At 41.1% G+C, this 14,584-nt stretch overlaps 1 protein-coding gene across 1 annotated transcript in view; it reads left to right on the forward strand.

Moving 5' to 3' along the window:
* Positions 1–7,959: 7,959 nt before the first annotated feature.
* Positions 7,960–14,584, forward strand: part of FAXC (failed axon connections homolog, metaxin like GST domain containing) — a 66,611-nt gene continuing 59,986 nt past the window's right edge. Inside the window, exon 1 of the mRNA XM_073589517.1 lies at positions 7,960–8,382. Coding sequence (XP_073445618.1) covers positions 8,120–8,382 — 263 coding nt within the window. The 5' untranslated portion in view covers positions 7,960–8,119. The remainder of the gene's footprint in view (positions 8,383–14,584) is intronic.

A 14,584-nucleotide genomic window follows, 5' to 3' on the forward strand; every position in this document is an offset into this window, starting at 1 on the left:
CATTATGACATCATAATGAGGGGCGGGGCTTGACGCACACACAATTTTTCCCCATTATGTAGATTGGGGCAAAATTGTTTGGTGAATTGGAACGCACGGGGTTAAAATTTCGCCTCACAACATAGCTTAGGACGCTCTCGGGGTCCAGACGTGTGACTGTGCCAAATTTTGTGGCTGTAGCTGCGACGGTGCGGATGCCTATCCCGGACAAACAAACATACACACACACATACATACATACATACATACATACATACACACACACACACATACATACATACATACATACACACATACACACATACATACATACATACACACTTTGAGCTTTATATATTAGATATACACGTCATGGTCGGGAAGTACTTCCTGACCAATGCAGTATATATACGTCATGGCAATTACCTGCTCACAGCAGGCTATGCGTGGGCTGTTTCTGACAGCTGACACCTGGTACTCACTGCTGGGATTGGTGCCAACACCGCTCCCTGCAGTCTAACCAGCTGTGATTGATACCGATCGCAGCATTTAGTAGGCAGGCAAAGGGAGGGAGCCCTCTCTGCCCTCCGATCAGCACACCCTGAGATGTCATCGCGAGGAGCCAATCGTTGCTATGGTGACCCAATGTCATCATGCTATATGGGTCACCAGAGCTAGCAAGCTTGTTATACCATACTCAGAGCATGGTGTATCAAGCATGTGAGTTAGTGCATCACTGATGGTTTATAAAGCAAAGCAATGCTTGTGCATTGCTTCTGATTGATTATAAAGCAAAATCAATCACAGTAAAAAAAGTGAATGAACTATAGAAAGACTAAGTAAAGAAAAAAGTAAAAACGTAAAAAAAAATCCCAGTATAATAAAAAAATTGTACATATAAATATTGTTATGAAAAAAAAAAAGTACACATATTTGGTATTGCCGCGTCCGGAACGACCCAACCTATAAACTGTCACACGACATTAACCTCTTAAGTGAATACCGTAAAAAAAAAAAATGAGGCAAAAAAACGAATCTTTATCATCATACCGCCGAACAAAAAGGGGAATAAAACACGATCAAAAAGACAAATGTAAATAAAAATGGTATTGCTGAAAAAGTCATCTTGATGTGCAAAAAAATAAGCCGCCATACAGCTCCATCAGCAAAAATTAGTTAGGCTGTGTGCACACGATGCAGATTTGCAGCGGATCCGCAGCGGATTTTACCGCGCAGAAACGTTGCATATCCGCATTGTGAAGTACAGTAGCCTTAAAATCAATGGAAAAAAAAAACGCTGTGCAGACGCTGCGGATTTTTCCGCGCGGTTTTCCTGCGGTACAAAATCCACAGCATGTTACTTCTTTTGTGCGGTTTTCCATCTCCCCTGTCACCAAATCCGCAGGGGGTAAGCCGCGATGGAAAACCGCACAAAAACCGCATGAAAAATGGAAGAAATCCGCAGGAAAAATACAGGTCACTTGACCTGCGGATTTCTTCCATTCTGCGCGGAAAAATCCGCAGGGCTAAAATGTCCGTCTGCACTCAGCCTTAGAGCTCTCAGAATAAAGCGATACAAAAATTTTTTTTCTATAAAATTGTTTTTGTGGAAAAGCACCAAAACATCCACAAAAAAAATATCAATATGTTATTGCTGTAATTGTACTGACCCGAAGGAAGAATAAAGCTCCCTTATGAATTTTACCACACGGAACGGAATAAAAGAAAAACACAATTCCTGGTTATTGTTTTTTTTTCCTCACAAAAATTGGAATAGAAACAATCAAAAAATGTCATGTGCCCGAATATGGTACCAATAAAAACACCAATTCGCCCCCAAAAAACAAGCCCTCATATGACTGTGTTGGTCAAAATATGGAAAAATTATATCTCTCAAAATATGGTGATGCAAAAATGTCTTTAGTGTGTGACAGCAGCCAAACCTAAAAACTCGATGGTATCGCTGTAATCGCACTGACACGAAGAATAAAGTGGCCAAATCATTTATACCGCACAAGGATTTAGGAATGGAGGATTTGCTGAATTTCATTTGGAGCCACCAAATGAAATTCAGCAAATCCTCCATTCCTAAATCCAAACGCCCCCCACCTCCCTTCTGAACCCCAGTGTGCCTAAACAACATATAGCGCCCACATTTTTGGCATTTCATCACTACATCTGTAGATAAATTCCCAAAGGGTTATAATTTCCAAAATGGGGTCACTTGAGGGGGGATTCTGCTTTTCTAGTGCTTAGGGGCTCTTTATCTGGAAAATCTGCACTCCAGGAGGCAAATAGTGCTCTGTCCCCACCCGAGTAACTCCGTATGGTAAAGTTGTAATGTACCGCCACATATGGGGTATTTCTACTTTCAGCAGAAATTGTGGGACAAATTCTGGTGACATTTTTACCCATTTCCCAGTGTGAAAATGTAAAACTTGGGGCTAACACAATCTTGGTGGTAAAAATGTACTTTTTTTTCTTCACTGCCCAATGGTATGAAAAATTCTGACACACCTGTGGTGTCAATATAATCACTGCAGCCCTAGATGAATTTATTTAGAGGTTTAATTGGTGAAATGGGGTCACTTATGGGGTGTTGTGCTGTGTTGGCACCTCAAGGACTCTGCCAATGTAACATGACACCCTAAAACAAGTAATATGGTGCTACTTCCTTTCTGAGCCTTGCACTGTGCCTCAAAAGTAGCTTTCGACCACATACTGGGTATCTGTATACTCAGGAGAAATTGCACAACAAATTGCATGGTGCAATTTCTCCTTTTACCCTTATGTAAATGCAAAATTTGGAGCTAAAAAGATTTATTTGGGAAAAATGTGATTTTTTTTTATTTTCACAGCTCTATGTTATAAACTTCTGTGAAGCACCTCTGGGTTCAAGGTGCACAATACACATCAATATAAATTCCCTAAGGGGTCTAGTTTCCAAAATGGTGTCACTTGTTGGGAGTTTCCACTGTTTAGGCACATCAGGGGCTCGCCAAATGTGACATGGCAACCGCTAATTATGCCAGCATATTTTACATTCAAAAAGTCAATTAGCACTCCTTCCCTTCCAAGCCCTGCCATGCGCCCAAATAGTTTTCCTCCACATATCTGCGCACTCAGGAGAAATTGCACAACAAAATGCATGATTCATTTTCTCCTGTTACCCTTGCGAAAGTAAAAAAAAAATAGGTCTAAAGGAAAATTTTTGTGAAAGAAAAGTAAATGTTTATTTTTTCCTTCCACATTCCAAAAATTTCTGTGAAGTATCTGAAGGGTTAATAAACTTCTTGAATGTAGTTTTGAGTATCTTATGGGGTGCAATTTTTAGAATGGTGTCACTTTTGGGTTTTTTTCTTTCATATAGACCCCTTACAGTGATTTCAAATGTGATGTGGTCCCTAAAAAAAATGGTTTTGTAAAAACCCTTATAACTTCCGAACAAAAAAAGTTGTACTGATGGGAAATGTTATTTATTAACTATTTTGTGCAATATGACTCTCTGATTTAAGGGCATAAAAATTAAGTCTGAAAATTTTCTAAATTTTTGCCAAATTTCCGTTTTTTTTCACAAACAAACGCAAGTCATATCGAAAAAAAAAGTTACCACTATCATAAAGTACAATATTTCACTAAAAATGTTCTCAGAATCACCGGGATCTGTTGAAGCGTTCCAGAGTTATTACTTCACAAAGTGACAGTGGTCAGAATTGTAAAAAATGGCCTGGTCATTAAAGGGAATCTGTCACCCCATTTTTGGCCTATGAGATGCGGCCACAGCCATCAGGGGCTTATCTACAGCATTACAGAATGGCCCCGATGTAACCTGAAAGAGAAGTAAAACAAGTTAGATTATACTCACCGGGGGGGAGGTGGTGTTGCGCTGGACCTCTCTGACCTTTCCTATCGCCTGCGCACTGCAGTACTTTACTCTGCCCTCAACAGGGTATGCCTGCGCAGGAGCCGCGGCAGAAGTAAGAAGGAGGATGTCATCGCTAGAAGATGGGAGGCGTCAGACCGGACCGCAACAGCTACCGCCCCCGCCCCCCGGTGAGTATAATCTAACTTGTTTTTCTTCTCTTTCAGGTTACATTGGGGGATTCTGCAATGCTGTAGATAAGCCCCTGATGGCGGTGGCTGCAGCTTATAGGCCGAAAATGGGGTGACAGATTCCCTTTAAGGTGAAAACAGGCTAGGTCTCAAAGCGGTAAATGGAAAGTTGAGTGGAAGGAAAAAGTGTGGTATAAAAAGATGCACAAGCAACCAGGAAAACTGCAGCCTTGAAAGGATTGTTAAGAAAAGGTCATTCAAAAATTTGGGGAGATTTACAAAGAGTGGACTGCTGCTGGAGTCATTGCTTCAAGAGCCACCACACACAGAAGTGTCCAGGACATAGGCTACAAGTGTTGCATTCTTTGAGTTAAGCCTATCATAACCAATAACCAATAGACAACGCCAGAAGCATCTTACCTGGGACAAGGAGAAAAAGGACTGGACTGTTGCTCAGTGGTCCAAGGTGTTGTTTTCAGATGAAAGTAAATTTTGCATTTCATTTGGAAATCAAAGTCCCAGAGTCTGGAGGAAGAGTGGAGAGGCCACAATCCAAAACTGCTTGAGGTCTCGTGTGAAGTTTCCACAATCAGTGATGGTTTGGGGAGCCATATCATCTGCTGGTGTATGTCCACTGTGTTTTATCAAGACCAAAGTCAGCGCAGCCGTTTACCAGAAAATTTTAGAGCACTTAATGCTTCCCTCTGCCGAGAAGCTTTTTGGAGATGGAAATTTCATTCTCCATCAGGATTTGGCACCTGTCCACAATGCCAAAAGTACCAATACCTGGTTTAAAAACAATAGTATCTGTCATGACACAGCTGTCGCGTGACCCGGGCCCAGGAGATTCTTCCCTGTCCCAGGAGATTCTTCCCTGTCCCTAACACTAAGGGGCACCCTAGCTCACCCTGCTCCTTGGTATACATCAGATGGCGAAGATGCTGGGGCCTCCGCCCTTGCCTTATCTCCTAAGGTAGTCCTCCGTCTGTTCTCCTCCCCCACCCAGGGAAGAGGGGGCGCTATTGTGCACCATAGTACACCAACCTGACAAACAAGGCAACACGGACAAGGGTTAACAGAAAACTCCATGTATACAAAATATTCACTCACATGAAACAGAGGAATGCACTGGGGTGTGAAGGTAGGAGAATAAACTAAAACTGAGAAGGATATACATGGGTATACATGCTCCTGAGTTGTATATGCTCCCTATGCCACTTATTTCTAGCCTTAGCACTCTTTAACATCTAAGCTGTGTTTTGTGTGATTGGCAGAGGCTATACCACTGAATTGTTAGGTTATTAGCATGACATAGGTGAATCGTCTTCTGACTTGGTTGTTTATATCGTCATCATCATTTAATAGTAAAAAAATGAAGCTGAATGTGGCATAAATTATCTTTGTTCACTTATTCACACGCAGCTCTGCAGTGAGATCATAACCAATCCAGTACAGCAGAGCTGAACTTTGTCTCATTGCAAACTCATTTTAGTAGTGCTGCTGTACTTCTCCCCACACTGGCTGCCTGTGAAATGGAAGCTGAAACACTATGAGAGGACAACTGCAAATGTGTTTATGCTTGTAATGACACAAAGTTCAACGTGCCGTACTGTGATCCTTATAATCAGGCACAGCTCTGCAGCAGTTTGACAGCCTTCTAAGACGACAACTGTAAATGGAAATGTGCTGGAATAAGAAAAAATTCACTTCTGCTGTACTGAGTTCTGATGTCACTGCAGAGCTGTGTGTGATTATAAGAACAGACTGTCAGTAATTACATGTCTCACCCTACCAAACCCTCTTTTTATTTAAAATAAGCTCTTGAGGAAGATTCTCATGCAGATCAGTGTCTGGCCCATAGATCTCAATAGCTCATTTCCACATAAGTAGAATGTGGATTTCCCTGGAATCACATCAGATCCCAGATATCAAGATATCATTTTATTCAACTATCTAAGACGTGCCTTCCCATATACAGTAGATGGCTTAGAAGGGTAGCTCCTACTGACAGATGCTCTTGAAAAATGAGACACATTGCAGATGCACCCAGAGCCTTACTATTTTTTAATGAAGACTGCTGTTCAGCTGAATGTAATACATGTAACAGAAGACTACAGTGCAACTAAATGTAGTTTCCCTTGTAAAATTGGCATAATTTTATTTTTTAATTATGTGTAAAAGGATGAAAATTTACCATAAGGATACATTTTTCACAAATGACGGATCAACTGACCTCTTAAAGGGGTTGTCAACTACTAGAACAACCCCTTCTTGATCTAAATATTTGGCCTCACTAAAATCCGTTCTAGCGGTGTCGGCATTTGCGGTCCTGGGACTCAAGTGCGGTTATGACATGTGAACCTGCCATCCAATCAACGCTGGTGTCACTCTCGTGAAGAAGCAGTCTGGGCTGCAGCTGATCCCTGACTTCCACTTCATGTTCAATTCGACAGAAGGCAGGGAGAGCGACACCAGCGCTGATTGGGTGCCGGGCTCACGTGTCACAACAACAGCACAGGAGTCCTGGGGAGAGCGAGTGCCGACATTGTAGGAATGGCGCCGACACAGAAGATGAGTGTACACTTTTTTATTATATTTGGGGCCAAGCGTGGGCAATGACAAGGAGTTGTTCAAGTAGTGGACAACTTTTTTAAGGACCAAGCAATTTTTCATTTTCACGCTTTAATTTTTCACTCCCTTTCTTCCAATAGCCTTAACTTTTTTTTTTTTTTAAATTCCCTGCTGACAAAGTCCTATGAGGGATTGTTTGTGTGGGACTAGTTGTACTTTTGAATAGCACAATCGATATTATCATATGATTTACTGGAAGAAGGGAATAAAAAGTTTATTGGCGTTTGCTTTTTGAGTGGAGGCATGATATTTTTATTGATACTATTTTGGAGTCAATACGATGCTTTGATTGCTTTTTTAATGCATTTTTTTGTGGAGTTGCTGCAGCCAAAAACTTGCAGTTTCAAGCATTTTATTTTTTTCTCTTTACAGTTTTTACCTATTAGTTTAATGAATTTGATATTTTGATCAAACTTTTCCGGACATGTTGATAACAAATATGTATGTATTATTATTATTATTTTTTTTTACACTTTCTCATTAACTGTAGAAAATGTCATGATTTGAATTTTTATTTTTTATATATTTTTTTATTTTATTTTTTGCTGCATTTCCTAATGTCCTTAGTGAACTTGAAGCTGTCTAACCGCTTCCATATACAGCACTACCATAGCATTGCTGTATACAGTAAAAATCCCTGTCTTCTATCACGCCCAGCTAGGTGAGGGCAGGTGTTTAGCACCTTTACAAATGTATTTACTTCAAAAATGGATGCCGTGTTCAATACTTATTTCACCTGTTGAGTGTAGAAAAAAGACACGTGAGCTTATCCTTACCTATGTATTGATCTAAATCTGCCATTCGGGTGCCTGCGAAAGTTTGGTTTAGGCCATGTGCACACACTATATATTTGGTGAGTTTTTTACCCCAGTATTTGTAAGCCAAAACCAGGAGTGGAACAATCAGAGGAAAAGCATAATAGAAACATTTGCACCACTTCTGCGTTTTTCACCCACTCCTGGTTTTGGCTTACAAATACGGGGGTAAAAAACTCACCAAATACTGAATGTGTGCACATGGCCTAAGGTGTGTGTTCATGGCTGTTGGAAAGTAGAAAGTGAAGGAACAACTTTAAAAATAAGGTAAATATACAGAATTATAATATGATGGTAGAAGGGCACGTGAAGGACATATATTTCCTGGTGACTATGTCTCATAATAGAGGTCCTATGTGCGGTTTTCTTGTATCCCAGCATGTATACAAGCCTATATATCTGCAGTCACAGCCTCCAGCATTTCCCAGAAGTATCATCAGTGAGGATGGAGCATGACATCACCAGCACACAAAGAGGAAGCTAAAATCAGGCACCAGTGAGGAGGAGGAGGAGGAGGCACATCCCAGCCTACATGCTGCTGCCTCCTCCCTGCCCATCATCATCATCCTCACCCACTGCCTGCTATGTAGCCTCCTTAATGCATCTGTCAGGGTGCAGGGGCAGAGGACAGGCCGCACAGTATGCACTGGGGGGTTGGTCTGGTCTCCTCCAGATCTTGTGTGGTTGATCTGAGCAGGAATCAGAGCTTCTCCCTGTGCTGCTGTGTGGGAGCAGAGGACAACTACTCCTTTTATGGGGACATCGTCGCTTTCCCATTGCAGGATTACGGTGGCGTTATGTCAGGGCTGGGGTCCGACTCCTGGTGGAAGAAAACCCTTTACCTAACTGGAGGAGCCCTGCTGGCAGCTGCTGCTTACCTCCTCCATGAGCTGCTGGCCATCAGGTAAGGCTGCCCATGTACCTGGCATGCAGGAGGACCTGAGGATGCTCTGGCCCACCACTGGTGCTCTGTCCTCTAGTCCTTGGATCCAGCCCACCCTGATACTGCTTATCCCTGGATCCTACAAGGAGCAGCAATCCTCTCCAGAAACAATGAAGCACTTTCATTTCATAGGGTTAATCCCCCAGTCAGGCTCTGGGGACCATGAGCTGCTGGATCTGGACCAGTAAGGTTTGCTGGGGGGTCTAACATACTGGCTTTCTGTACTGGCACCAGGCTGGTGTTGTGCTGCGCCTGCTGTAATAGCATTAGCTGTGGACCCCAGTCATGGAGGAGCAGCTGGGGCTTCCCTGCCCCATTATGTTACATGGTATGTGCTGCCCCTGCTGTAATAGCATTAGCTGTGGACCCCAGTCATGGAGGAGCAGCTGGGGCTTCCCTGCCCCATTATGTTACATGGTATGTGCTGCCCCTGCTGTAATAGCAGTAGCTGTGGACCCCAGTTATGGAGGAGCAGCTGGGGCTTCCCTGCCCCATTATGTTACATGGTTTGTGCTGCCCCTGCTGTAATAGCATTAGCTGTGGACCCCAGTTATGGAGGAGCAGCTGGGGCTTCCCTGCCCCATTATGTTACATGGTATGTGCTGCCCCTGCTGTAATAGCATTAGCTGTGGACCCCAGTCATGGAGGAGCAGCTGGGGCTTCCCTGCCCCATTATGTTACATGGTATGTGCTGTCCCTTGCTGTAATAGCATTAGCTGTGGACCCCAGTCATGGAGGAGCAGCTGGGGCTTCCCTGCCCCATTATGTTACATGGTAGTAACCATAATGTCACTACTAGTGTGAGAAATACCTCGGATTGCAGTACACAGCTATGTATATAGCCAAGCACAAAGGTGCTGCCATGGATTAGTGTAAGACAGGAGAAATGACCATCCATAAATGTCATGTAGCTGCAGTGTCCTCTCCTGCTAAGCTAATGCTATAATTATTTGCTAAACCCATAATATTACATGGGAGGATTGCAGAATGACAATAATGTGTAGGAATTGGTGGCGAGGGCATTCTTATCACCTAGGCTTTGTGAGTCAGAGTTCAGATTACAGCAGTCTATACTCTGCTAATAGTCCACTACAGACGGTCAGAAGTCTGCAGACGCCCTGCTGGCGTATTATTGGAGTGGAATAAGAAGCAATGTTTATAAATGGCCTACATTAGATTGCTAGAAGCATGAGGTTTGTATGCAGCCCCCATACATTTTGGGATTTCCCCCAAGTACTATGTTTTTCTCAAATCTTTAAACCTACAGAGAGGTTGATGTGGCCTGCAGTGATTGTGTGTAAGTATGGGGAAATTAGATAGTAAGACTCAGTGGGAATAGTGCTTGGTGCTTGTATGGAAGGCTTGGAAGTAGCAATACATGCTATTTGTCAGGATAGAGAACATGGCCCAGAAGTAATTGTACTAGTCTCGCTGTCAGCTGTCAACACTGATTAGTTATGGACAGCAGGCAAATGGGATGAAAGTGATGACCAGACTGGCACACATTCTAGCTGCAAATAACTGATGCAGGTATTGGCAATGAATTGTTCTTCTGACTTCAGGCAATGTGACGCTATCTATCCATATCTATCTATCTTTCTATCTATCTATCTATCCATATCTATCTATCTATCTATCTATCCCATATCTATCTATCTCATATCTATCTATCTACCTATCTATCTATCCATCTATCTATCCCATATCTATCTATCCATATCTATCTATCTATCTATCCCATATCTATCTATGTATCTATCTATCTATCCCATATCTATCTATCTATCTATCTATCTATCCATCTATCCATCTATCTATCTATCCTATATCTATCTATCTATCTATCTATCTATCTATCTATCTATCTATCATCTATCTATCCCATATCTATCTATCTATCTATCTATCTATCCATCTATCCATCTATCTATCTATCCTATATCTATCTATCTATCTATCCGATATCTATCTATCCCATATCTATCTATCTATTATCTATCACATATCTATCTATCATCTATCTATTATCTATCTATCTATCTATCTATCTATCTATCCCATATCTATCTATCTATTATCTATCTACCTATCTCATATCTATCTATCTATCATCTATCTATCACATATCTATCTATCTATCCCATATCTATCTATCTATCTATCTATCTATCTATCCCATATGTATCTATCTATCTATCTATCATCTATCTATCTATCCCATATCTATCTATCTATCTATCTATCTATCCTATATCTATCTATTATCTAGCTATCCGATATCTATCTATCCCATATCTATCCTATATCTATCTATCCTATATCTATCTATCTATCCGATATCTACAGTATCTATCTATCTATCTATCTATCTATCCTATATCTATCTATTATCTATCTATCTATCCCATATCTATCTATTATCTATTTATTTATCTATCCCATATCTATCTATCTATCTATCTATCTATCTATCTATCTATCTATCTCTCCATATCTATCTATCTATCTATCTATCTATCCCATATCTATCTATTATCTATTTACTGTATCTATCTATCTATCTATCTATCCCATATCTATCTATTATCTATTTACTGTATCTATCTATCTATCTATCTATCTATCTATCTATCTATCTATCTATCTATCTATCTATCTATCTATCTATCTCCCATATCTATCTATCTATCTATCTATCCCATATCTATCTATTATCTATTTACTGTATCTATCTATCTATTCATTACCAATCCATCCACCATAACAAGTGATGTCAATAACAACAGTTGATGTAAATTATTTTGATTACCTCTTGAGGATGGAACCAGTCGTAGGGTGGGATATGTAAGGCAGCAAGTGGAAAGTCAGGTCTTGATGTTGATATGTTGGAAGCAGAAGAAAATGGAATAAGAATCTAAGCTGCTTTGACGAGGGGCACATTTTGATTACTGGGTCAGAACATCTCAAGCACAGCAGGCCTAGAGGGTTGTTCCCAGCTGTGGTCAGTACCTACAAAAAGGAAATACCCAAACTACAGGAATGGTTCAGCAATGGTATGAGGAATGTGACAAAGATCTGAGTCTGTTGACTTGACCTTCAATTTCTCCAGATGTCTATTGCCAAGCATCAGTAAGACATGCTAGGGAAATAAGTCATGAGGGCCCTAACTCACCAACTAGCAGGATAAAGTTTCTGCAGTAGGATTTTACTGCAAGATACCACAGGACAGAATCAGAAATCTTACAAAGTCCATGCCTAAACTTGATAGCGCTGTTTTTGTGGCATAAGAGGTGCCCCTGTCTGCAGTCGCCCAAGGATAGAAGGACTGAAGTTCTAAAATCGTCATGCATTGCCTATTACTCATCTGGGGGTAATGAAGCCATGACCAGTCACCATTGCAATTACAACTGCCCTCTGAAAAGGCGCTGGTGGCTTTAATTTAATAACGGAGATCATGTTGACGGTATCCAGTTCAGCTTTCTAGTATTTCCATTGTCAGTACAAGAAAACACAATATTTCTTCATTTTTTAATTATTGAACCATTGTTGAAAAATGATATTTAACAAGTGACCTGTGTTTTCCAATGCTTGATTTCTTCACTTCTTGAAGGAAACCTCTCGATGACTGATAGGCCGTGTGGACACGTAAGCGTTTTTTTTCACTTTTTTTAGGCGTTTTTGCCGGCAAAAAATGCTTAAATGCTTAGAAGAAGCATCCCATTCATTTTAATGAATTCTGCACTTTTTGTGCATATTGATGCGTTTTTTTCCGCGAGAAAACGCATCGCGGTAAAAAACGCAGCATGCTCATTAATTTCGCGGAAAAATCTGCATTTCTAACTATATTTATATTCTGTGAGACTGGGCATGCTCCGGAAAAAAACGCATAAAAAAACGCGCGTTTCCTGGGAAGGAGTCCGGTTTTTAGTCAGGAATTTTCTGCATACTTGGGTACATAGCCATAGACATTTACAAGAGTTTATATTACTAAACAGATTCTGAATAGTGATGAGATATGAAATAATAATAATAATAAAAATACCATTACCTTATGCCATTTTTCTTTCAGCCACATTTTATGATGTTTGTTACATTGCTGGTATTCTGTTGGTTCCAGGACCTTGGCAGAACTTGATTATCCCATTAATTATTCCCTATATAAAAACAGAATGAACGTTCTTGAAAAAGTGGTTTCCAGTGAAAACAGTTGAGGTCTCATTATCCTGGATCCACCAACATGGGTGATATTGGCAGGCAAAGGAAAGTTAGATTAGAAGCGATAGCTGTCATTAGCAGGAGGATAGGAGTCAGGATGAGAGGCCAGGATGGGTTAAAAAGCAAATGCATAGCAAGACTCAATCGGACAGTTGGAACTGAAGTTGGAAACCAACTTGGGTCACAACTAGTGATGAGTGAACCCATGGATGTTCGAGTTCAACAGGTTCTGTCAGACTTTTTAAAAAGCCCGGTTTGGGCCCCGAACTTGACCCCGGATACCGAACCCTATATGAGTCAATGGGGACCTGAACTTCAGGGCTGTAAAATGGTTGGAGTAAGCACTAGGGGTTGCCAAAGGAAGAAAAATGGGTGTAACAGCAGGACAAGTGCCCTGCAAACAAATATGGACAGGAAAATGACTTAAAGGGATTCTGTTACCATAGCAATCATGGTAAAATAGGAAGTAAATGAATAACATAAATATTTTAACAGTGCCCTCACAGAGACTGAGGCTAGCTACCGCTAGTCAGGTAAAAATTTCACCCACAGAGCATGGGGCACAGTACCCCCACAGAAGCAGCTTACAAATTTCACCCACACCGACAGCGTCAAAATGTGAGCTACAAGAGTGTACGTTACAAATGCCACCTATGAAAAGTTGGTAGTATGATCTTGGATTGAGCTAGCGGTCCACCGCAAGGCTTGCTACAGCAGTCCAGTTCAAAATTTCACCGACAGAGCATGTTTTCACATTTCCCCCACAGAAGCTGATAAGAAATTTCATCCACGGACAATGTTTCCACATTTTCCCCATAGAAGCTACTAACAGATATCACCCACAGAGGATTTTTCCACATTTTCCCCACAGAAGCTACTAACAAATATCACCCACAAAGCATGTTTCCACATTTTCCCCACAGAAGCTACTAACAAATATCACCCACAGAGGATTTTTCCACATTTACCCCACACAAGCTACTAACAAATATCACCCACAGAGGATGTTTCCACATTTACCCCACATAAGCTACTAACAAATATCACCCACAGAGCATGTTTCCACATTTACCCTACAGAAGCTACTAACAAATATCACCCACAGAGCATGTTTCCACATTTTCCCCACAGAAGCTACTAACAAATATCACCCACAGAGGATTTTTCCACATTTACCCCACACAAGCTACTAACAAATATCACCCACAGAGGATGTTTCCACATTTACCCCACATAAGCTACTAACAAATATCACCCACAGAGCATGTTTCCACATTTACCCCACAGAAGCTACTAACAAATATCACCCACAGAGGATTTTTCCATATTTCCCTCACACAAGCTACTAACAAATTTCACCCACAGAGCATATTTCCACATTTACCCCACAGAAGCTACTAACAAATATCACCCACAGAGCATGTTTCTACATTTACCCCACACAAGCTACTAACAAATATCACCCACAGAGGATGTTTCCACATTTTCCTCACAGAAGCTACTAACAAATATCACCCACAAAGCATGTTTCCACATTTTCCCCACAGAAGCTACTAACAAATATCACCCACAGAGGATTTTTCCACATTTATCCCACACAAGCTACTAACAAATATCACCCACAGAGGATGTTTCCACATTTACCCCACATAAGTTACTAACAAATATCACCCACAGAGCATGTTTCCACATTTACCCCACAGAAGCTACTAACAAATATCACCCACAGAGGATGTTTCCACATTTACCCCACATAAGTTACTAACAAATATCACCCACAGAGCATGTTTCCACATTTCCCTCACACAAGCTACTAACAAATTTCACCCACAGAGCATGTTTCCACATTTACCCCACAGAAGCTACTAACAAATATCACCCACAAAGCATGTTTCCACATTTACCCCACACAAGCTACTAACAAATATCACCCACAGAGGATGTTTCC

The sequence above is a fragment of the Dendrobates tinctorius genome, unplaced genomic scaffold (genome assembly GCF_039654945.1).
Source record: "Dendrobates tinctorius isolate UK_male_01 unplaced genomic scaffold, ASM3965494v1 ptg000111l, whole genome shotgun sequence".
Lineage (NCBI taxonomy): Eukaryota > Metazoa > Chordata > Amphibia > Anura > Dendrobatidae > Dendrobates > Dendrobates tinctorius.